The sequence below is a fragment of the Diceros bicornis genome, chromosome 6 (genome assembly GCF_020826845.1).
Source record: "Diceros bicornis minor isolate mBicDic1 chromosome 6, mDicBic1.mat.cur, whole genome shotgun sequence".
Lineage (NCBI taxonomy): Eukaryota > Metazoa > Chordata > Mammalia > Perissodactyla > Rhinocerotidae > Diceros > Diceros bicornis.
The window spans coordinates 59,813,216-59,838,722 of NC_080745.1; the positions used below are offsets into that span (position 1 = coordinate 59,813,216).

The window sequence follows — 25,507 nt, forward strand, 5'->3', positions numbered from 1 at the left end:
TTATTGGTAACTCACATAAACATTCTTGAAAGGCTGCTGTGGGTCCATTCAGCTTTCATTCCTTTGGATTTCTAGTTTTATGTTATTTTAATTTAGGTGTTTTGTTTTTTTTTTTTGAGGAAGATCAGCCCTGAGCTAACATCCATGCCAATCCTCTTCTTTTTGCTGAAGAAGACTGGCCCTGAGCTAACATCCGTGCCCATCTTCCTCCACTTTACGTGGGACGCTGCCACAGCATGGCCTGACGCGGTGCATCCGTGCGTGCCTGGGATCCAAACCCGGGCCGCCAGCAGCGGAGCGCGCGCACTTAACTGCTACGCCACGGGGCCAGCCCCTTAATTTAGGTTTGGTTTAGCCTCAACTACCTCAACTTCTTCTGCCTCAATTAAAAAATAAAAATCTGTATTCAGGCTGTTATGATGGTTAAAAAGAAAGCAAACTAACGTAACAGCCTTCATCTTGAAACTGCAGTAAATCAGGCCTTTGGTTGCCAAACCACTGCTTGGTACAGAGTAAATTTCATTCTATCTTAAAACAAATTATTTATATGGAACTTGAATTTTAAAAAAAGACACATAAGGAAACCAAACATAGATTTCTTCTCTTCACTTAGTTTCTTAATGAACCCAAAGGATTACTAAAGCTGACTTTTCACCTGTTCTGTTGTAGTTCTTTGTTTTTTTTAATAATTTTATTTATTTATTTATTTTTCCCCCCAAAGCCCCAGTAGATAGTTGTATGTCATAGCTGCACATCCTTCTAGTTGCTGTATGTGGGACGTGGCCTCAGCATGGCCAGAGAAGCGGTGCGTCGGTGCGCGCCCGGGATCCGAACCCGGGCCGCCAGCAGCGGAGCGCGCGCACCCAACCGCTAAGCCATGGGGCCAGCCCTGTGGTAGTTCTAAGATTTAAAACTCACAAGAGACCAACAGCATAGGGAGGCATTGCTGCTTATACTGCAGAGCTTCATCATCTGTCTTTATCACAATCAGGAATTTCTGTTATATGAAATTGTAGAAGCTCACAATTAAACAATTCGTTGATACGTCTTGACAGGGCCAAATTTGGCTTATAACGGCCCCAAAGAAGACCCAGTACATTGAGCCCGTGTTTCTACATTTAAGGAGGGACTCCTAAAATAATTAGTGCCCCATACTATACTTACAAAGTTCCCTCAAAACCACAGACAAGGCCAAATACAGGAAACTGCCTCCTTCAGCATGTCTGCATATCCAGCCATTCTGAGAGATTCAAGGTTGTTGAGGTTCTGTATGTAAAGACTCATCAGAAGGAAATCTCGGAACTGTGGCCACAATCCACATCACATAGCATCAGATAATAGTGAACACTCTCCAGAATGGTGAGGCACTGGGCTGCCCAGACTCTCAGAAGGTTCAGCACCCATCTTCTGTTGACGTACATCTGGTATCCCAATTTTTAAAAGTTCCGGACTCACTCTCTTTTCTGCCCTAGTGTCACTCAATCAGTGCCTTCTCCAAAAGCTAAGTGAGCTTTAGAACTAAGCACCACCATTGAGCCTCTCCAACTTTTATAAAATGACTCACCGTGGCAGTGAGTCTGTGAGCATGCCATAAGGACAGTGACCAAAATTTAAAGTATTGTTTTCCGTATCAAGAACTGAGCATCAAATAAATCATAAGTGTGATAATGTTATACGCATCTATATACTATAACCTCCGTAATGATAAAGTGAAATTCCACTCTGCACAGTAAGGAGCCCTCATTGTGCTACAAGATTACATTAAGTACAAAAGAATACAACTCCACTAGGAATCTGACTTAAAAATAATATAGCGTTACTAATTGCTTATATTTTAGGTGACGAGGGAGGGTGGTGGTGATTTAGATGAATGCCTTTGGCCTCAATTTTCCCGTAGCAAGGAGACATTTAGAATCATTCAGTTGACCTCAGCTTTGCTTAAACTTGGGGAAGCTTCTCTTTAAAAATACCCATTGATGCATCTATGGGAATAGATATCCCATGTTATGAACGCCTTTACAAATGGTGTTTCCAAGAAAGAGCACTTGTGAAAAAAGAAGGGCCTTTCTGTATATGCCCATAAGAAAACAAGTTTAGTATTTTTATTGCTTTCTGAGTGACATATTTCACGTTATTTGTTCTAAAATTTTCACCTCTAAAGTTTCAAGAGTTACCCCTTAATAATCTAAGAATTTCTAAACAATTATCTACCTTACTTTTATCTGAAGTAATAAATAGTTAGTTGAAGGAATTCCATCTTTTTAAAAAAGCTGAACAGTTTATTTGATTGTGATAAAAAAAAAATTTTTTTCTAAAGAACGTGGTGTTCCAGGGCAGAAATAGCCTAATGTTCCACCTCCTGGAACATCATGTTATAACATTGTGACTTTTATAGGAAATAATCTCTCCCCTAAACCCAGCCACCAGAGCTGTGGGTTTCTGTTGGTTGAACAACACTAACTCCTTGCTACACTGTAAATGTTTCTGCTCCTTCATTTTAAATATACTAATAAGCCTATGTATACAACTTCACAGGTGGTATCTTTTGGCAGGAAGTTAAAGTCAAGAACGAACATGGTGGAAACAAATATAATTTCCTTATTTTCCTTAAACTGGAAACTGATGACTTCTGAACTGAAGCCTTCTTCTCACATGATGTGAGGTCCACAGTGAGGGCAAGCAAAATGGCACAGGGCTAGCTGCCAACCAATTTCCTGATGAACGAAGCAAGGAAGCCCAGGAGACTGCCATTTTACGAACGTCAACAGTTGGGAAAACCAGTGCTAAGCTAACAATAATTGACTTAGAACAAGGGTCAGCAAACTTTGTAAAGGGCCAGATAGTAAATATTTGAGGCTTTATGGGCCATATGGTCTCTATTGCAACTACTCAACTCAGCCATTGTAGTGCAACAGAAGCCTTAGACAATACATACATGAACAAGCGTGGCTCTGCTCTAATAAAACTATTTACAGACACTGAAATTGGAATTTCATATAATTTTCATGTCACAAATAAACTCCTCTTTTGATTTTTTTCAACCACTTAAAAATTTAAAAACTATTTTTAGTTCAAGAGCCAGACAAAAACAGGTGGCAGGCTGGATTTGGCCCAAGGGCCATAGTTTGCTGACTTGACTTAGAAAGTTGGGAACAAGAGGCACAGAGATCTGAAAGCAAGCAAGCTAGTTTAGCCATACATTTTATGGCTGAGAAATGGAAGCTTTTGGGCATTGCAAATGTAAATATGTCCTGTAAAATTCATTAAAAAGTAATTCAATTTAGTTTCTATATTGTGTACCATAGTGTACTCTCCTTTACGATTTCTTTTACATATAGAATAATATTGGGGTTTTCTTTAAGTTGATCTCGTATATATTCACAGGTTATTCCACTTTTGGTTTTTCACAAAATGAGTTTAGAATGATGTACAATTTAATATCTACTGAGTTGTGACGTCTTAACAAGAAACTTAACCTTTTTTTTAAAAGCAAAAGTAGATTGAGTTGGTGTTTAAATTTATTTATTTTGCAAAGTTTGTACTGACACTGTACTTAAATATTTATTATACATAGCTTTCTTCGTATTGCTTATGGATTAGAAATATTCGTGGTTCTATCTCACTATTTGAAGACAAATCTCCTAAAAAAGAAAATGTATGCTCTGAATACCTGAAATGGACCAGAATTTCATGTAAAAAAGCTTCATTTTCATTTCTGATTAACTGAAGAGCTATTGATCCAAGTTATACTTGCCATTTAATGTAAATTATTTTTAAAACCTTGCTGTATAACACTATCATGTGAGTGTAAAGGAGTCTTCTTATTCTTTGTATGAAGCAAATTATGACTTCCTCTGAAGTAAAATCCAAATTTTCTTTCTATTGATATTAAAATTTAAGACATTTTTCTTCAAATTATAAAACACAGTAAAAATCTTAACCTTTGCTTTGAGAAGTTTTTTGCCAATTATAAAAATGAATAAAACAATCCCCAAGTTCTTTTCATATTCTAAAAACAGAAGTGTTAAAAATACAGCACACATAGCTTTCATGTTATTGGAAGTTCTTCCTGACTCAGAGTCTTCGTGCTGGAAGAACCACCCACCGTTTGCTTGTTGACAGAATTCAGGCTGTTCCACTTTGTACAGTGTTACAGATTTCTTTAACACTTTAACATTTATAGGTTTGTACAGTGCTATAGGTTTCTTTAAATCAAATTGTCTATAACAAATGCTGCCCCATTTTTAAAAATATTCCAGAAACACTTGATCAAGCTTCTATAAACTAACAAACAAGCATTTTTTTCCTCTGTTTTGGCTTACCATCCATTGAAAACTGAGTTACTGATCTAACTAACTGGCTAGAGTCAAATGAAAACTATGCAGAGTAATGAGATGAAAAGCAAGACTGGTCTCTCTAGGTTTATCATTTGGCCTTGACTCTTTGTAAGCTCCGCCCCACCCCACCCCACAGCCTTTAACATAGTTGATTTGGCTGCAGCACAAAATCTGCAACTTACCTGGAGACTGAATGTGAGACTAGGTTTTAGCAAGTGAGTGTTTTAGCAACAGCCTGTTGCCTATGTTGCAACCGAACTTGGTTGGTCATTCCATTTTGAGGTTGTTCATTCCATTCTATTATATTTGAGTCTTTGGCATTTTAGGAAGGATACATTGCTCGAAAATGTAAAAGGTCCACTCTACTACTACAACTAACCAGCACAACCTGATGTCTGCCAAAAGTACAAAATTTTTATTTATAGCTTATATGAATTATACAGCTATATTAGTATACCAAATGAAAGAAATTATCCTCTTATTTAGACTGCATCTAAAACAGCCTCCCAAACCATACCCATTACCCCTTCATACTTTTCAGACTACTAAACATCTGCATAGCAAACGTTTATCAGTAGAGTTGATATGGAAAAGAATCTAACATGCAAGCTGGGTTTATTACAAGATTTTGAGGAAAAATATTTTAAGGTGCTTCACTAAAAACAAGGAGCATGAATTCTGTCACCTTGTTAGGTAGTGCCAACTTTTAAGAGTATCTATAGCTGGCAAGAAAGGATTAGAGTAAGAATCCAATATGATGTGTGATGCTAGAAGAACTAGATTAACTTCCTCTCAGTCACCTGTTCATCTGGAATTGGTTGTTTTGCAAAATAATGTAAGATCACATGAGAGTGTTAAGGAATTGACAATAAGCTTGAGGATAACTCTGCAGAAAGTAACAATACTATGTGGGCAGAAAGTGCCCTCTTGTGGGAATGCCTCTTTTCATGTCATCCTTAGCAAGGAAAAGTTATTTATAAATTCTGCATTTAGGGGTAAATATGGAGTCTAGACTCAACCAAAGTGAGTTACAGATGCCTTGTTTTTAATCCAATATGCTTTCCTACAAAGGTCTCACATTACCATGGCTCTGGAGACACTGGAGACTCATTAATGAAAGTGGGCCTCCCCTATTGCTGCATATGTACTTTTTTTTTTTTTTAACTACATCTTCCCTTTCCTCTGTTCTCTCCCTTTCCAATATCTCTGTAGACCTCTTCTCCCCCATTCAGATGAACACCCACAGGCCTTGCTTAATTCTGAAAAGTAACCAGAGCTTGCATACCAGTCTGGTAAAACTGAATTAACTCTAAAACACAAAAGTCCACAACTCTACTCCCATGCAGAGATAGAAGAGTAGGATTTTCCTGGCCAGTGTCTGATCTTATACTTGGCAGAGTGAGAGGCAGCCTACAGGGAAAGCACTCTCTAGATGGCCGCCTCTGATTCCTTTCAGTTGCTTCTCTCACATCAGCAGCAAGGCAAGAAGAGGTGAATACCTGAGCCTTCCAAAAAGTTATTAGAAAAGGGAGATTGTCTCTTACACAAAGTCCATACTTGGGTCAACATTTCCATGATACAGTGCATTGTTAACAACATATGCGTCCTCTGCCATCTCTATGTAACAAGTTCCTAAAAGCAATCCTTGGCTGATGGCTAAGGATTTTGAAATAGGAATACCTGCAATGAATGTTGTTGAAATACTGAATCTCCATGATTACCAAGCTATTCATATACATCTCTTAGATGCAAAACACAACTGCTCAAGCCTGCCATCAAGCAGGCCTCTGAAACCTTCCCTATTTTAGATGACTGACACTGAATTGAGTAATGTCGTGTTGTTAAAAACTGTGTGACTGATTTGACTCAGCATGCAAGATCATGGAAGACAGAGGCTATGTTATTACCCCACTTCACGTTTAAGTGCCTAGCACAGTACTAAGCACATAGTAGGTGCTCAATATTTGTCTAGTTAAAAAAATATTAAAGCTGTAGCTTAGTATAGTCTCAGGGTGTGTGCGTGTGTGATTATTAATGACTACAATATTTAGTTCTGAAAATGAAACTCATCAACACAAAGCTACATAATGCATAAATATATTTCATTCCCAAATTCATATAGGATACTGAAATACTAGATATATATCTAATTTTATGGTCCCACTGTAATTCTTTATATGTGTAACAAGAAGGTTAAAAGCATAATACCAGTGTGAAATAGTTGAATTTTTTTTTTTGAGGAAGATTGGCCCTGTGCTAACATCTGTTGCCAATATTCCTCTTTTTCCCCCCCAAAGCCCCAGTACATAGTTGTATATCATAGTTGTAGCACTGCGGCACTTCTATGTGGGACACTGCCTCAACATGGCTTGATGAGCGGTGAGAAGGTCCACGCTCAGGATCTGAACTGGCAAACGCCGGGCCACCAAAGCAGAACATGTGAACTTTGCTATGCCACCAGGCCAGCCCCATGAATTTCTATTTTAAAATTGATTTTTCACCTAAACTACAGTTTCTGCTGCCAAAGTGAAATATAAATGTGTCTGTATATGTTTGGAAAATAAATGATTTGTGACATGTATTGGTCACTTGTGCTCTGATGGGAGACCTTTGGTCATCCAAATAACTATTCATTAACAATCCTGAACTTCGTTTTATATCTAAAAGGTGGGTTACAAGCTAATATTTATATGTTGAATCATACATCTCTTATCATTAAATAATCAAGCCTAAAAAACCTGATCTTAGAAACACTCTTTTAAAATCACATATAAGAATATGCTAAAAGATTAACATGCACTGTTAAGCTGATATCCCCCACTCTTCTGTACTGATAAAGGAACTTTCTATTTTCATTTACTTCATGAGAACAAATGAGCTTTAGGCTCTAGACCAAAATAATTGGCTTCTATAGCTCTGAAGAAATAAGAGACCTATTTATTTGGCTGGATTGCTGTGCATTTTTTAAAATTCTTATATCACAAGAATAGGAAAGAGAAAAAAGTAGTTGTTTTATTCAACTGTTCACAGTGGAAATATTTATTACCTGGTCAGTAAAACACCAATTCATAGGTCATTCTTAGAATATGGCAATGGCTGTTACATAAAATACTGCTATTTAATTACATTCATAATAGGCATTTTATCTGTATTTTTTTAAAAAGGCCCTTCACTGGATAGCCTATATCCTTAAAACAGGATGGTAAAGTCTCAGACTTGGTTTTTCCACCTGGGAGCAATTCTTCCCCCATCACTCTCCAGAACATGTCAGAAAATGTGAAGAACTTTGAAGAGATCAGAATCACGTTCAAACTTTCTTTGAAAGTAGCCATAATGAACAGTCATTCTTTTTTTAAAAGGCCAGATTACCTTCCTTCTTGAAGTGTATTATCCAGCAAGAGCCAATGAACCTGGTATCAAATTTCAAGCTACTTTTTCTGTTCTCAAAAATCTTCATAAAAATATACTCACTCAAATTTAGAATTTTTCTCACTTCCACCTATGGTTACAATAAAAACATATTTATTTGGTTATAAAGAGTATTTGGTTATACACAGTAGCTTAGCGGTAAAAAGCAACCTCACAGTCTTGATTTTTCTGTGCTCTATGCTCTCATTTTAATCTAGCAACTGCATTTCAATAAGTTCAGTCAGAAGATTTTTTAAAAACTATAATTTAATATGTATATTAAGTTTAAAAAGGCAACATCATTAAGAAAGAAATTCCCAAATATTAGGAGGAGAGGAAAGGCTTTAGATTATCTTTCTTAATGAAATGACATTTTCAAAATTAGGGCAGAACCCTGTGCCACACAAAGGGTAATTCTTCCTCCTCTGTTAATTTTCTTTTTTTTTTTTTTTTTTAAACTTTATTTATTTATTTTTCCCCCCAAAGCCCCAGTAGATAGTTGTATGTCATAGTTGCACATCCTTCTAGTTGCTGTATGTGGGACTCGGCCTCAGCATGGCCGGAGAAGCGGTGCGTCGGTGTGCGCCCGGGGTTCCGAACCCGGACCGCCAGCAACGGAACACGCGTACTTAACCGCTAAGCCACGAGGCTGGCCCCCCTCTGTTAATTTTCTTAGGACGTTTCCCTTGTATAAAAAGAGAAGGTCCTAAATTAACAATATATCTTTATGTGCATTTGTGTGTGCGCACGCACACACACACACACAAATATACAACCAAGTCCCCTGATTCTTCTTTCTTCTACTACTGTGGTGATGATTCCAAATATTTGGTGAAATCCAGAGGCAAGTGAGTAGCAACTTCATTGCAATGTCTTTTGATTAGCTGATTTAAATCTTCATCCAAAAATGAGTCTCTTTGTAAAACTTTATCCTGAAAAAATATTAAAAGTATGAGTTGGGGCCAGCCCCATGGCAAAGGTTAAGTTCAGCACAATCTGCTTCAGCAGCCTGGGTTCGCGGGTTTGGATTCCAGGCACGGACCTATGCCACTCATCAGCCAAGCTGAGGTGGCAACCCACATGCAAAACAGAGGAAGTTTGGCACAGATGTTAGCTCGCGGCAAATCTTCCTCACCAAAAAAAAAAAAAAAAGTATGAATTAAAAGTTCTTATGCCACAAGCAAAAGCCAAGTTATGATCAAAGTTGAAAATGGCAACAGGTGACACCAAACCAACACGTGAAACATAATACACAGGTGCTGGGTCGGGTCTTGGACATATCCTATGCTGAACGGAACAGAATGATTGTTCTATAGAGACAGTCTGACTGTCTCCATAGAATTCCAACCCCAGAGTTCCATCCTACCATTGACTCCTGAACATGAAAGAAATCTACCTATAAAACAATTAAGCAAGTTGAATCAGTTATTGAGACATATTTAGTTTTTATTTCATCTTTAAAAAAAAAAAATGAGGTGACGTCAGCATCATGGCAGAATGAGTTGTTCCCTTTGTCTCTTCCCTCTAAGTTACAACTAAACGGACATCCATTAACCAACAGAGGATTCCCTACACAACACAACAGGATGCCTGAGAGATCCACACAGCTATCCATCTGAAGGTGGGTGGACTGGACCCCCAGAAAGCAGAGGAATTAAGGGAGCGGACCCCACCTACTCCCCGGTGGAAGTGATCAAGGTCACAAATCCTCATACAGCGGTCTGCATGACTGTGAAGGGAGGCAGAGACAGCCCAGTCTGCATACAAACGCTTTTGTAGTAGTAATCCAACCCGCAGGAGCACCCATCTACCACGGCGGCCCCGCCTGAGCAAATGCTCCCGACCAAGTGGTGGTGGCTCAGCTCATGCAAAGGCACCTTCCCTACTGAGCACAACCCACCCACCGAGCAGAGCAGCCCAGCTGTGACCCGCCCACCACACACAGCAGCCCCACTCGTGTGAACACAACTTGCCAAGCAGCTGCAGGCGGCCCCATCAACACAGAGCAGCTCAACCAGCACAACTGTGAGTAGACTGGGCGGGAACAAAAAACACAGCCCCTGCATCCTCCACAGCAGTGGAGGTGGAATCTGCGACCAGAAGCAACAGAAACCACAGCAGAACTTGTGACCCAGCCCCCCGTGCTACAAACCCTGACACCAGCTCCACCAGCAGCAAGGACTGTACACAAGCCCCAGGCTCGCCAGGTTCCCACCAACTACAGTGACAACTGTGAACACAGCACCCCTGACAGTGGTGCAACCAGCACATCAAGACAACCCAGGAACAGCAGCACAAGTGGTGCATGGCACAGCAGCATCCAAGCCTGCAGAGACCCCCGTGGAGGAGCAATGAGACCCAGGTGAGCAGAACCAAAGTAACCAAAGCTTTACCCAAATAAGAAAAGGTGATTACTGCCACAAATGTGCCAGCAGAGGATCAATTCATCAATCACCATGAAGAACTACGGTAACACTGCAGAACAGAAGGAAAATAACTCCAGAAACCAAACCTGAAGTCACAGGAAATTACAATGTAAATGACAGAGAATTCAAAATTCTCTGTCTGAGAATTCAAAAAAGAAACTGAACAAATTACAAGAAAATGCAGAAAGACAGTTCAATGAGCTCAGGAATAAAATTAATGAACAGAAGAAATACTTCACCAACGAGATTGAAGTCCTAAAAAAAAAATCATATTGAAATTCTGGATGTGAAGAACACAATTAATGAGATAAAAAATAAAGTTGAAAGCATAAAAAATAGAGCAAACCTTATGGAGGAGAGAATTAGTGACCTGGAAGATAGAAATATAGAAATGCTTCAGGTGGAGGAGAGACCTAAGGTGTAAAAAAAATGAAATTCTTCAAGAAATATCCAACTCAATTAGGAAAAGTAACATAAGGATTATAGGTTACCCAGAGGGAGAACGGAGGGAGAAAGGAGCAAAGAGAACTTGTTCAAAGAAATAATAGCTGAGAACTTCCCAAAGCTGGGGAAGGAAGTGGCCATACAAGTACAGGAAGCCAACAGACCTCCTGCTTAACATCAATGCAATAAGATCCTCTCCAAGGCGTATAATATTAACACTGTCAAAAGTCAATAACAGACCTAGTAGACATATACATAACACTCCGTCCAAAAACAGCTGACTACACCTTCTTCTCAAGCACATACGGAACGTTCTCAAGGACAGACCACATGTTGGGAAACAAGGCAAGCTTCAATAAATTTAAGAAGATTGAAACCATAACAAGCATATTTTCAGACCATAATGCTATGAAACTAGAAATCAACTATAAGAAAAAAACTGGGAAAGTGACAAAGATGTGAAGATTAAACAACATGCTACTGAACAACCAATGGATCACTGACGAAATTAAAAGAGAAATCAAAAAAATATCTGGAAACAAATGAAAATGAAAATTTGCCATACCAACTCATATAGGATGCAGCAAAAGCGGTCCTGAGAGGGAAATTCATAGCAATACAGGCCCACCTTAACAAACAAGAAAAAGCCCAAATAAGCAACGTTAAATTACACCTAACAGAACTAGAAAGAGAAGAGCAAACAAACCCCAAAGACAGAAGGAGAGAAATAATAAAAATTAGAGCAGAAACAAATGAAATTGAGACCAACAAAAAACAGTAGAAAGGATTAATGAAACAAAGAGTTGGTTCTTTGAGAAGATAAGCAAAATTGACAAACCCTTAGCCAGACTCACTAAGAAAAAAAGAGAAAAGTCTCAAATAAATAAAATTAGAAATGAAAGAGAAGAGCCAGCCCTGTGGCTTAGTGGTTAAGCGCACACGCTCCGCTACTGGCGGCCCAGGTTCGGGTCCTGGGCACGCACCAACACACCACTTCTCCAGCCACGCTAAGGCTGCGTCCCACACATAGCAACTAGAAGGAGGTGCAACTATGACATACAACTATCTACTGGGGCTTTGGGGTGGGGGGAGGAGGAGGGTTGGCAATAGCTGTTAGCTCAGAGCAGGTTTTCCTCAGCAAAAAAGAGGAGGATTAGCATGGATGTTAGCTCAGGGCTGATCTTCCTCACAAAAAAAAAAAAAAGAAAAAGAAATGAAAGAGAAGAAATTACAATAAATACCAAAGAAATACAAAGGATTATAAGAGAAAACTATGAGAAACTATATGCCAACAAATTGGACAATCTAGAAGAAATGGATAAATTCTTAGACTCATACAACCTCACAAAACTGAACCAAGAAAAAACAGAGAATATGAATAGACCAATCACAAGTAAAGAGATTGAAATATTAATCAAAAACCTCCCAAAAAATAAAAGTCCAGGACCAGATGGCTTCTCTGGAGAATTTTATCAAACGTTCAAAGATTTAATCTCTATCCTTCTCAAACTATTCCAAAAAATAGAGGAAGATGGAACACTTCCTAACTCATTCTACGAGGCCAACATCACCCTGATACCAAAGCCAGACAAAGACAATACAAAGAAGGAAAATTACAGGCCAATATCACTGATGAACATAGGTGCAAATATCCTCAACAAAATATGGCAAACCAAATACAACAATACATTAAAAAGATCATACACCATGATCAATGGGATTTATACCAGGGATACAGGGACGGTTCAACATCTGCAAATCAATCAATGTGATACATCACATCAACAAAACAAAGAATAAAAACCACATGGTCATCTCAATAGATGCAGAGAACACATTTGACAAGATCCAACATCCATTTATGATAAAAACCCTCAACAAAATGGGTATAGAAGGAAAGTACCTCAACATAATAAAGGCTATTTATGACAAACCCACAGCCAACATCATACTCAATGGGTAAAGTCTGAAAGCCATTCCTCTGAGAACAGGAACAAGACAAGGCAGCCCACTCTCACCACTCTTATTCAACACAGTACTGGAGGTTTTGGCCTGAGCAATTAGGCAAGAAAAAGGAATAAAAGGAATCCAAATAAGCAATGAAGACGTGAAACTCTCACTATTTGCAGGCAACATGATTTTATACATAGAAAACCCTATGTATAATAATAATACATAATATTATTATGTATATTATATATACATATTATGTATATTATATATACATATCCATATTATAATAGAAATAATAACCACAGCAAAGTTGCAGGTACAAAATCAACTTACAAAAATCAGTTGCATTTCTGTATGCTAATAACGAACTAACAGAAAGAAAGCTCAAAAAGATAATACCATTTACAGTTGCATCAAAAAGAATAAAATATCGAGGAATAAATCTTACCAAGGAGGTGAAAGACCTATACAATGAAAACTACAAGATATTATTGAAAGAAATCGATAATGACATAAAGAAATGGAAAGACATCCCATGCACATGGATTGGAAGAATAAACATAGTTAAAATGTCTATATTACCTAAGCAATCTGCAGATTCAATGCAATCCCAATCAGAATCCCAAGGACATTCTTCATTGAAAGAAATAAGAATACCAAAATTCATATGGGGCAACAAAAGACCCCAAATCGCTAAAGCAATCCTAAGAAAAAAGAATGAAGTTGGAAGCATCACAATCCCTGACTTCAAAACATACTACAAAGCAATAGTAATCAAAACAGCATGGTACTGGTACAAAAACAGACATACAGATCAATGGAACAGAACTGAAAGCCCAGAAATAAAACCACACATATACAGACAGCTAATTTTCGACAAAGGAGCTAACAACATACAACGGAGAAAGGAAGGTCTCTTCAATAAATGGTGCTGGGAAAACTGGACAGCCACATGCAAAAGAATGAAAATGGACCATCGGCTATCACCATTCACAAAATTAACTCAAAACTCAAAGACCTGAAGATGAGACCCAAAACTATAAAACTCATAGAAGAAAATATAGGCAACACATTATTTGACATTGGTCATAAAGAAATCTTTTTGGATGCCATACCTACTCAGACGAGGGAAACTAAAGAAAAAATAAGCAAGTGGGACTTCATCAGATTAAAGAGCTTCTACAAGACAAATGAAACCAGGATCAAAATGAATAGACAACCCACCAGATGGGAGAAAATATTTGCAAAACATATATCTGACAAGGGGTTAATCTCCATAAAATCTAAAGAACTCACACAACTGAAGAACAAAAAAACAAACAACCCAATCAAAAAATGGGCAGAGGAGATGGACACTTCTCCAAAGAAGATATACAGATGGCCAAAAGGCATATGAAAAGATGTTCAACATCACTAATGATCAGGGAAATGCAAATGAAAACAACACTAAGATATCACCTCACGCCCATTAGAATGGCTATAATCACCAAGACAAAATATAACAAATGTTGGAGAGGATGTGGAAAAACGGGAACCCTCATACACAGCTGGTAGGAATGCAAACTGGTGCAGCCTCTATGGAAAAGGGTATGGAGATTCCTCAAAAGATTAAAAACAGAAATACCCTATGAACCAGCTATCCCACTACTGGGAATCTATCCAACGAACCTGAACTCAACAATCCAAAGAGGCTTATGCACTCCTATGTTCATTGCAGCATTATTCACTATAGCCACGAAGTGGAAGCAACCCAAGTGTCTCTCGACTGACGATTGGATAAAGAAGATGTGGTATATACATACAATGGAATACTACTCAGCCATACAAAAAGACAAAATAGTCCCATTTGCAACAACATGGATGAACCTGGAGAATATTATGTTAAGTGAAATAAGCCAGAAAGAGAAAGACAAACACCATATGATCTCACTCATATGTGGAATATAAACCAACACATGGACAGAGAAAATTGTACTGTGGTTACCAGGGGCAATGGGGATGGGAGGTGGGCACAAGGGGTGAAAGGAGACATGCATACGGTGATTGACAAACAGAAATGCACAACCAAAATTTCACAATGTTATAAACTATTAAGACATCAATAAAAATATAATTTAAAAAATTGAAAAAAAAAGCCAATAACAAAGAAAAAATATTAACGATAGTAAGGCAGAAGAAAATAAGCTACAAAGGAACCCCCACAACAGGCTTTCAGCAGATTTCTCAACAGAAACCTTACAGGCTAGGAGAGAATGGAATGATATATTCAAAACACTGAAAGACAAAAACTATCAGCCAAGAATATTCTATCTAACAAAATTATCCTTCAAATATGACAGTGAAATAAAAGATTTCCCAGATAAACAAAAGCTGAGGGAGTTCATTGACACTGGACCTGCCTTACAAGAAAGGATGAAGGGAGCCCTCCTACCTGAAACAAAAAGGCAAAGGTTTACAAAGCTTTCAGCAATGAGATAAATAGAAAAAAATCAGAAAATTGCAGCTCTCTATCAGAACAGGTTAGCAAACAATTAAACATAAAACATAGTTAGCAAACGATCAGACATAAAAGATACAGGGAAAGAAAGCATCAAAAATAACTACAAGCACTTCAATTTAGTCACAAACTGACAACACAAAAAATAATAATTTGTGACAATAACACAGAAAGGAAAGAGGAAAGGGATGGAACCTGCTTAGGCTAATGGAGATAAAAGGCTATCAAAAAATGAACAATCTCATCTATGAGATCTTTTATACAAACCTCATGGTAGCCACTAACCAAAAAGTGGAGCAGTCACAAATCAAAAATAACGAGAAAATTATCATAGAAAACCACCAAACTGAAATGGCAGAAAGAAATACAAGAAAAAGAAACAATGGAAATACAGAACAACTGGAAAACAAGAAATAAAATGGCAGCATTAAGCCCTCATGTACCAATAATCACTCTAAATGTAAATGGATTGAATTCATCAATCAAAAGACAGAGTGGCTACATGGATTAAAAAACACGACCCAACAATGTGCTGCCTCCAGGAAAAGCATCTCAGCTCTAACAACAAACATAGGCTCAGACTAAAAGTATGGAAGACGATACTCTAAGCAAATGGCAAGCAAAAGAAAGTGAGTGTAGCCATACTTACATCAGACAAAGCAGACTTCAAGATAAAAAAGATAATGAGAGACAAAGAGAAGCAGTATATAATGATAAAAGGGACATTCCACCAAGAGGACATAACACTTATTAATATATATGCACCTAACACAGGCGCACCAAAGGATATAAAGCAACTATCAACAGACCTAAAGGAAGAAAATAACAGCATCACAATAATAGTTGGGGACCTCAACATCCCACTTACATCAATGGATAGATCATCCAGACAGAAAGTCAACAACGAAACAGTGGCCTTAAACTAAACACTGGACTAGATGGACTTAATATCTAGATATATACAGAACATTCCATCCAAAAACAGAATACACATTCTTTTCAAGTGCACATGGAATATTCTCAAAGATAAACCATATGTTGGGAAACAAGGCAAGCCTCAATAAATTTAAGAAGACCGAAATTATATCAAGCATCTTTTCCAACCACAATGCTATGAAACTAGAAATCAACTACAAGAAAAAACCTAGGAAAGGCACAAATATGTGGAAACTAAACAACGTGCTACTGAACAACCACTGGATCAACAAAGAAATCAAAGGAGAAATCAAAAAATACCTGGAGACAAATGAAAATGAAACTACAACATACCAACTCTTAGGGGATGCAGCAAAAGCAGTAGTAAGAGGGAAATTTATAGCAATACAAGCTAACCTCAACAAACAAGAAAATTTTCAAATGAGTAATCTTAAACTACACCTAAAAGAACTAAAAAAAAAGAACAAACAAAGCCCAAAGACAGCAGAAGGAAGGAAATAATAAAAACCAGAGCATAAATAAATGAAAAATAGACTGAAAAAACAATAGAAAGAATCAATGAAACCAAGAGCTGGTTCTTTGGGAAGATGAACAAAATTGACAAACACATAGCCAGACTTGCTAAGAAAAAAAGAAGCCTCAAGAAAATAAAATTAGGGGCCGGCCCCATGGCTTAGTGGTTAAGTGCGTGCGCTCCGTTGCTGGCGGCCCGGGTTCGGATCCCAGGCGCACACTGACACACCGCTTGTCCAGCCATGCTGAGGCAGCATCCCACATACAGCAACTAGAAGGATGTGCAGCTATGACATACAACTATTTACTGGGGCTTTGGGGGAAAAAAAATAAAATAAAATAAAATAAATAAAATAAAAATTAGAAACGAAAGAGGAGGGGCTGCCCTGGTGGCGCAAGTGGTTAGGTGCATGCACTCTGCTGCGCTGGCCCGGGGTTCACCGGTTTGGATCCCGGGTGCACACCAATGCACCGCTTGTCGGGCCATGCAGTGGTGGCGTCTCATATAAAGCAGAGGAAGATGGGCATGGACGTTAGCCCAGGGCCAGTCTTCCTCAGCAAAAAAAGAGGAGGATTGGCAGATGTTAGCTCAGGGCCGATCTTCCTTACAGGAAAAAAAAAAAGAAAGAAACAAAAGAGGAGAAATGACAATAGATACCAGAGAAACACTAAGGATTGTAAGAGAATACTATGAAAAACTATATGCCAACAAATTGGATAACCTAGAAATACAACCTCCCAAAACCGAATCAAGAAGAAATAGAGAATCTGAATAGACCAATCACAAGTAAAGACATTGAAACAGTAATCAAAAACTTACCAAAAAATAAAAGTCCAGGACCAGATGGCTTCTCTGGAAAATTCTACCAAGCATTCAAAGAAGATTTAATACCTATCCTCGAACAATTCCAAAAAATTGCAGAATGCTTCCTAACTCATTCTAAGAGGCCGACATCACCCTGATACCAAAACCAGACAAGGACAACACAAAAAAGGAAAATTACAGGCCAATATCTCAGAACATAGAGGCAAAAATGCTCAACAAAATACTGGCAAACCAAATACAGCAATACATTAAAAAGATCATACACCATGATCAAGTGGGATTTGTACCAGGGACGCAGCGATGGTTCAACATCCGCAAATCAATCAATGTGATCCATCACATTAACAAAACGAGGAATAAAATCCACATGATCATCTTGATAGACGCAGAGAAAGCATCTGACAAAATCCAACATCCATTTATGATAAAAACTCTCAATAAAATGGGTATAGAAGGAAAGTACTTCAACATAATAAAGGCCACATATGACAAACCCACAGCCAACATCATACTTAATGGGGAAAAACTGAAAGCCATCCCTCTAAGAACAGGAACAAGACAAGGGTGCCCACTCTGACCACTCTCATTCAACATAGTACTGGAGGTTTTGGCCAGAGCAATTAGGCAAGAAAAAGAAACAAAAGGAATCCAAACAGGTAATGGAGAAGTGAAACTCTGGCCGTTTGCAGATGATGTCATTTTATATATAGAAAACCCTAAAGAATCCATCGGAAAACTATTACAAAAAATCAAGAACTACAGCAAAGCTGCGGGGTACAAAATCAACCTACAAAAATCAGTTGCATTTCTATACACTGATAACGAACTAGCAGAAAGAGAACTCAAGAATACAATCCCATTTACAATCGCAACAAAAAGAATAAAATATCTAGGAATAAACTTAACCAAGGAGATGAAAGACCTGTACACTGAAAACTATGAGACATTATTGAAAGAAATGGAAGCAGACACAAAGAAATGGAAAGATATTCCATGCTCATGGATTGGAAGAATAAACATGGTTAAAATGTCCATATTACCTAAAGCAATCTACAGATTCAATGCAATCCCAATCAGAATCCCAATGACATTCTTCATGGAAACAGGGCAAACAATCCTAAAATATATATGGAACAACAAAAGACTCCAAATAGCTAAAGGAATCCTGAGAGAAAAGAACAAAGCTAGAGGCATCACAATCTCTGACTTCAAAACATACTACAAAGCTATAATAATGAAAACAGCATGGTACTGGCAGAAAAATAGATACACAGATCAATGGGACAAAAATGAAAGCCCAGAAATAAAACCACATATCTATGGACAGCTAACCCTCGACAAAGGAGCCAAGAATATACAATGGAGAAAGAAATGTCTCTTCAATAAATGGTGTTGGGAAAACTGGACAGCCATGTGCAAAAGAATAGAAGTAGACCATTATCTTTCGCCATACACAAAAATTAACTCAAAGTTCATTAAAGACTTGAATATAAGACCTCAAACCATAAAACTCCCAGAAGAAACATAGGCAGTACACTCTTTGACATCAGTCTTAGCAGTATCTTTTTGAATACCATGTCTACTCAGGCAAGGGAAACAAAAGAAAAACTAAACAAATGGGGCAATATCAGACTAAAGAGCTTCTGCAAGGCAAAGGAAATCACGAACAAAACGAAAAGACAACCCACCAACTGGGACAAAATATTGGCAAATCATATATCAATAAGGGGTTAACTTCCAAAATATATAAGGAACTCATACAACTGAACAAGAAAAAAACAAACAACTCGATCAAAAACTGGGCAAAAACTATGAACAAACATTTTTTCCAAAGAACATATACAGATGGCCAACAGGCACATGAAAAGATGTTCAACATCATTAATCATTAGGGAAATGTAAATCTACAATGAGATATCACCTTATACCTGTCAGAATGGCTATAATTAACAAGACAAGAAATAACAAATGTTGGAGAGAATGTGGAGAAAAGGGGACCCTCACACTGCTGGTGGGAGTGCAAACTGGCAGCCACTATGGAAAACAGTATGGAGATTTCTCAAAAAAAATTAAAAATAGAGATACCATATGATCCAGCTATTCCACTACTGGATATATAGCCAAAGAACATGAAATCAACAATTCAGAGAAATCTATGCATCCCTATGTTCACTGCAGCATTGTTCAGAATAGGCAAGACATGGGGGCCGGCCCGGTGGCGCAAGCGGTTAAGTGCACGCGCTCCGCTGCGGCGGCCCGGGGTTCGCTGGTTCGGATCCCGGGCGCGCACCGACGCACTGCTTGGTAAGCCATGCTGTGGCGGCGTCCCATATAAAGTGGAGGAAGATAGGCACAGATGTTAGCCCAGGGCCGTCTTCCTCAGCAAAAAAAAAAGAGGAGGATTGGCGGATGTTAGCTCAGGGCTGATCTCCTCACCAAAAAAAAAAAAAAAGAATAGGCAAGACATGGAAGCAACCCAAGTGCCCATCAATGGATGAATGGATCAAGATGTGGTATATATATACAATGGAATACCATTCAGCCATAAAAAGGACAAAATCAGGGGCCAGCCCAGTGGCATGGCAGTTAAGTTTGCTCACTCCACTTTGGGGGCCCAGGATTCGCAGGTTCAGATCCCAGGCGCGGACAGACGCACTACTTGTCAAGCCATGCTGTGGTGGCATCCCATATAAAGTGGAGGAAGATGGGCATGGATGTTAGCCCAAGGCCAATCTTCCTCAGCAAAAAGACAATGATTGGCAACGTAAGATGTTAGCTCAGGGCTAATCTTCCTCATTAAAAAAAAAAAAAAAAAGACAAAATCATACCCTTTGCAACAACATGGACAGACCTTGAGGGTATTATGCTAAGGGAAATAAGCCAGACAGAAAAAGACAAACATCATACGATTTCACTTACATGTCAAAGATAAATAAGCACTTGGATAAGGAGAACAGATTAGTGGTTACCAGAAGGGACGGGATAGGGGGAGGGAAAAAGGGGTAAAGGTGCACACATGTATGGTGATGGATAAAAACTAAAATCTAGGGCCAGCCCAGTGGCACAGTGGTTAAGTGTGCACACTCCGCTTCAGCGGCCCAGGGTTCGTGGATTCGGATCCCGGACACACTGCCTGGCAAGCCATGCTGTGGTGGTGTCCCATATAAAGTAGAGGAGGATGGGCACAGATGTTAGCCCAGGGCCAACCTTCCTCAACAAAAAAAAGGAAAAAAGAGGAATATTGGCACTGGATGTTAGCTCAGGGCTGATTTTCCTCAAAAAAAAAAAAAAAACAAAAACAAAAAACTAAAATCTAGACTATTGGTGGTGAACACGATGCAGCCTATACAGAAACTGAAAAATAATAATGCACACATGAAATGCCACAATGTTTTAAGCCAATATGACCTTAATAAAATAATCAAATTTAAAAAAATAATGAAAAGATCACATACCTTCCTTTTGGAGTTTGAAGATTCAACAGGAGGATTGAATGTCATTGCTGCCATGCTATAAGTCTCAAAAAGTTCTGCAGCAGATCTATAATCACAAATATAAGAAATGTAAAGCCCCACCATACCTGTATAACTTGAAAATAATTAGATTGTAGCCAAAGAATGACTCATTATTCTAAACCCATATATTAAAGTATAACCTAATCTCACTTTTAAAACCAATAAATCAACATAATTAGGTAAAATAAATCCTAAACTCCCATGTAATGATAACATTATCCTACTAAATCCACCTCAGAGAGGTCTGGTATACATTTAGAAATACGGGCCTCGATAGAAGACTGAGCAGAAGCTCAGTGTAATCAAACCCCAACTCAACTAGTTACATGAATGATACGCAATTAAGTTTAACTTAGCCACGGGAGCCAGAGGAGTGAAGCATGGAGTTATCCTCCATGGATTTCAAACAGCTCAATCCTTCAGCTGTTGGCCTGATTAAAAGTAAAGAGAGACCACTCAGGACAGAATAATTGTCTATATCCATGGTGTATAAATGAATCTTTAATGATTTGGGCTTGGTTTACATTTGCCAAAGGAGATCGGCAGGGGCCTGCAAGGGTTGTGATTAGGCTCACATTCCAAGCTTTACTCTCCAGGGGAAGACTATCATGAGTCTCCTTTCTCAAGCCTTCATCTTCCTCCAGAAAAGCAAACTTCTGGCAAAAATGAGACGAATGTTCAAGATCTCTGATGAAAACATGCCAGAAAAGGATCATGAAAAAGAAAAGTGACAAAGAATTCTTTTCTCCTTTTTTTTTCTTTTAAAAAACAAGGCTGGGAGACAGGTGAGGAGTATGAGGGAAGAAAAAAGTAAACGGCCATTTTATCATTTAATAAGACTAAAGGTTATCTCCATCCTACCCAGAAGGAAACGGTTTATAGAAAACAACCAAGTTTATGCCTCATTTAGAGGGAGAAGCAGCTGACTATCTAAGATATATCTAAAAATATAGACCCAGGGCCAGCCCGGTGGCGTAGTGGTTAAGTTCGCGCATTCCACTTCAGCGGCCCAGGGTGTGTGGCTTTGGATCCTGGGCGCAGACCTCCACGCCACTCATCAAGCCATGCTGTGGAGGTGTCCTACATACAAAGTAGAGGAAGACTGGCATGGATATTAGCACAGGGACAATCCTTCTCAAGCAAAAAGAGGAAGATTGGCAACAGATGTTAGCCCAGGGCCAATCATCCTCACCAAAAAAATAAATAAAAATTAAAAAATATATATATTGACCCATTTTGCCAAATCTACCACTATTTCAAGAGAAGCTGGAAATGTGATTTTTAGGTGAATTCTTCTAATATTTAAAATATAGCAACCAATTCAGTTTTTGTTCAAACTCTTAAGAGACCAGAAAATCAACCTGCTAACCTACAGGTCACATATCTGTGATCTCTGAATTAAAGAAACCAGTGGGCTTGCAAAGAAGGAGAAAAAGCCACAGCAATTTTAATTCTGAGTGGTGGGTATACGGTGAGTACAAGGGTGTCTTTGATACCGTTTTCTCTTCTTTTCTGTATAATTGAAGTATTTCCTAATTGATTTTGTGGGGAAAAAAGGTAATTACTATGATTTCAACTTTTCTGTACTTCTGAAATTTTTCAGAACAAAAAGGTGGGGGAAAGAAAATTCTGTTAGGAGGACCCTTTTCCCCATCTGGAAGAGTGTAAAGAAAATGCTGGAAGTACCAGTCCAAGCTCCTTGTTAGTTAGGAGGCACTGTACAGAGATGGCTGTGCGGGCCAAGGAGAGAAACTGCTGCCCTTCTGGGTGGCAGTGCTCCAAAGCACTTTTCTCTCATAGATCTTCACATAAAGGAAATATGTCATTATCTTATTAATTGTTGAACCTGAGTGATGCGCATATGAGGATTCACTATTCTTTCTACTTATATGCGTAATAAAACTTTTTATGACAAAAAAAAAATGTTACGTGATGACCCAAAGCAAACTAACAAAATCAGTCAGCATGTTTTCTCTTTAGAACAATTCAGGAATATGAAGTGAGATCAAATCCAGATAACCAACTAGCACTTTACATTTTAAAATCTATTACTTTACAAAACAGACTTCTCATAGTAAACAGGTATCAGCTGAAATTTTTAGTTTTATAATAAGGCATCACTAAATACTACCTTCGGCTCAACTCTGGTTTGAGTGCTTCAGAACCCTCAGAAGGTGCTCCAGCCATGAGGTGGGCTGCAAATCTCTGCACTATGGGATGGTAATGTCTCTGAAGGGAAAACAGGACAATCACATTTTGCACAGGTCAGTACTTTATAAAACACTAGCTACATCAAAGATTTCCTTTAATAAACACTAATTTAAAAAAATATATATGTGTAACTAATTCATAAGAACCACATACCTACAGAAAAAATACTATCTTTGCTCACAAGATTACAACACAAATCTGTTTGATGACCAAGTTACCAGTGACGTAGGTTAGTCTTGCTTTTACAGCATGAAAGGACAAATCAAAAAGCAATTTCTCTTTCAGAGTGAAAAAAGTCCGTTTACAACAGCTTTCCTGAAATACACTTTCTCTCAGTCTCACTCAAATGCTGTCCGCACTGTCAGACAACACCACAGGTGAAACCCTCCTCAAACTGGGCAGACCTATCGAAGTCTCCTTGGATAGGACCCAATACAAATGGGCCTGATAACGAAATCTTCTATTCTGAATAGTGTTAGGGAAAGATTTCAGTAAATTTTACCCACGAAACTGTCATCATTTTCTGCTTCCTTAGAAAATATATCTCAAAATCTTAAAGAATAGTTAAGAGCAAAGTGAAATGTATACTATTGAAACACAAATTATACGAAACGCAGTCCCAGAACAAAATATATTTGGTACTCTGGCAAACTACTTGGGGGAAAACTGGAAAAAATTGCTCACCAAAAAAAATGGTGGGAGGCCACTCTTACCCGTAGTGCATGCAATTCCCAAAGAGCAGTGTTCTGAGCATTACAGTACTCGGGTTCATCCAGCTCAGGAAGGAAAACCCCACTTCCCTGAGATTCACTGTCAAGCAACAGATCTGTTTTGGGGAAAGTCTGCAAAGATGTCATGTAAAAAGAAGAATTAAACTGATATTGTTAATTTAAAAAACATTGTTGGGTTCTGTACTTTTATTTGTATTTAATTTGATTTTATGGTTCTATAAGGGCTATAAGCATATGCACTTTATACCTAGCTTTAATTTTTAAAATTTAAGCTTATACCATAAGAGAAAAAAAAACTGCAAAAGAATATTTTATCCTGATTGCTTTGAAAGGAATTTATTTTGCAAAAGAAAACAGAATATTCTTTTCACCCAGCAATCCCACTTTTAGGAATCTTTTCTACAGAAATAATTACATTAGCTACACATATAAGGATAGTCACTATAGCATCATTTATAATAGCAAAAAAGGAAAGAACCTATATGTCCATCAAAAGAAAAATGCAAAGAAGCATAAAGGCCAAACTGCCTAAATTTGAATCCCACCTCTACCACTTACAAGCAGTGTCACGTTAGGCAAATTACTTATTTTCTCTGAACCTCAGTTTTCCCCATCTGTAAAATGGGAACAATAATGGTAGCCACTTCACAGAGTTTTTATGAAAATTAGATGAGTTAACTTTTATAAAGCAGCAGCAGGCAAATAATAAGAACTATATAAGTGTTTTTTAAACAAATAACCTTATATAGTCATTAGAGAGATAAAGTAGTTATATTTGTACTGACAGAAAAATGTGTTCATCCTCATTAACTGTTAAAAAAAAGTTGTAGAACAATAATGTATATCATAATCCCCTCAATCCCTTTTCCATTAAAAATAAAAGTTGTGTTGCTTGTGCGTGTTTGGTATATGCATTTATATGTGAATTTTAAAAAGTCTGCTGGAAGGCCACCCACCAAATGGTTAAAATGGTTACTTCTGGAAAGCCTCAATCTGGGTGGTATGCTTTGTTATTTTATGTACTTTTTGTTATCACCTGATTTTGTTACAAGTGTGAATTACTTTTATAATTAAAATAATAACAAAGAAAACATTAAAACGAAGAAAAAAGACATGAATCAAACAAAACACCACTGCTGTACTCCAAAAACTTAGCTCTATTCATTTGTATCACTACTTACATGCATTAATATTCTGTTAGTTGCTAAAATGCCAATGCTTGAATTTGGAAGAACATGAAGAGCAAGGGTACAAAGACGTTTAATGAAGGCAAGGGCTCGCTGCTGAGATACTTGCTTTCTTCGCTTAGTTAGCATGACATCAAGACACTGGAGGACAATCTCAACACCTTCATTGGTAGCACCTAAAATAACACACACACCCTTCAGGGCTATTCTCATTACTTTTTCATTATGTAACTTCGCTGAACTCCCGAACAATCCAACACGAACTGTCGCATCTGTCCCAAATCATTTCCCTAACCAATGAAGTAATGCTATACTGCTCAAGATATGCAGTGGGTTGTACCACGTCTCCACTCAACTCCAAAAGTTCTCTCTCTCTAAGTCTTACATAAGGTTAAATACAGATATGTGGCACTGGCAGGCCAGCATTTCATATACCAGTTCCTAGTTCTCATTTTTCATTCACTATAATTCCGGTCACAACATATTCTTAAAAGATAAATATTGATCAAAGACACGTTATCTA

The 25,507-nt window shown here is 38.1% G+C and overlaps 2 protein-coding genes across 5 annotated transcripts in view; one reads left to right on the forward strand and one right to left on the reverse strand.

Moving 5' to 3' along the window:
* PLCE1 (phospholipase C epsilon 1) overlaps positions 1-3,843 on the forward strand; it is a 323,176-nt gene extending 319,333 nt beyond the window's left edge. For both annotated transcript variants that reach the window (XM_058543567.1, XM_058543568.1), the window contains exon 33: positions 2,536-3,843. The gene's annotated coding sequence lies outside the window, so the exon portion shown is untranslated. The remainder of the gene's footprint in view (positions 1-2,535) is intronic.
* Positions 1-25,507, reverse strand: part of NOC3L (NOC3 like DNA replication regulator) — a 58,227-nt gene that overhangs the window by 3,577 nt on the left and 29,143 nt on the right. The window contains exons 17-21 of one of the 3 annotated variants that reach the window (XM_058543570.1): positions 24,979-25,160; positions 23,780-23,908; positions 22,987-23,084; positions 20,796-20,880; positions 7,253-8,677 (exon numbers count right to left, since the gene is read on the reverse strand). In XM_058543570.1, the coding sequence (XP_058399553.1) occupies positions 8,549-8,677; positions 20,796-20,880; positions 22,987-23,084; positions 23,780-23,908; positions 24,979-25,160 (623 nt within the window). In that variant the 3' untranslated portion in view covers positions 7,253-8,548. Of the gene's footprint in view, positions 1-7,252; positions 8,678-11,120; positions 11,244-20,795; positions 20,881-22,986; positions 23,085-23,779; positions 23,909-24,978; positions 25,161-25,507 lie in introns of those variants that run through there. The other 2 variants (XM_058543571.1, XM_058543572.1) reach the window with 2 other exon arrangements.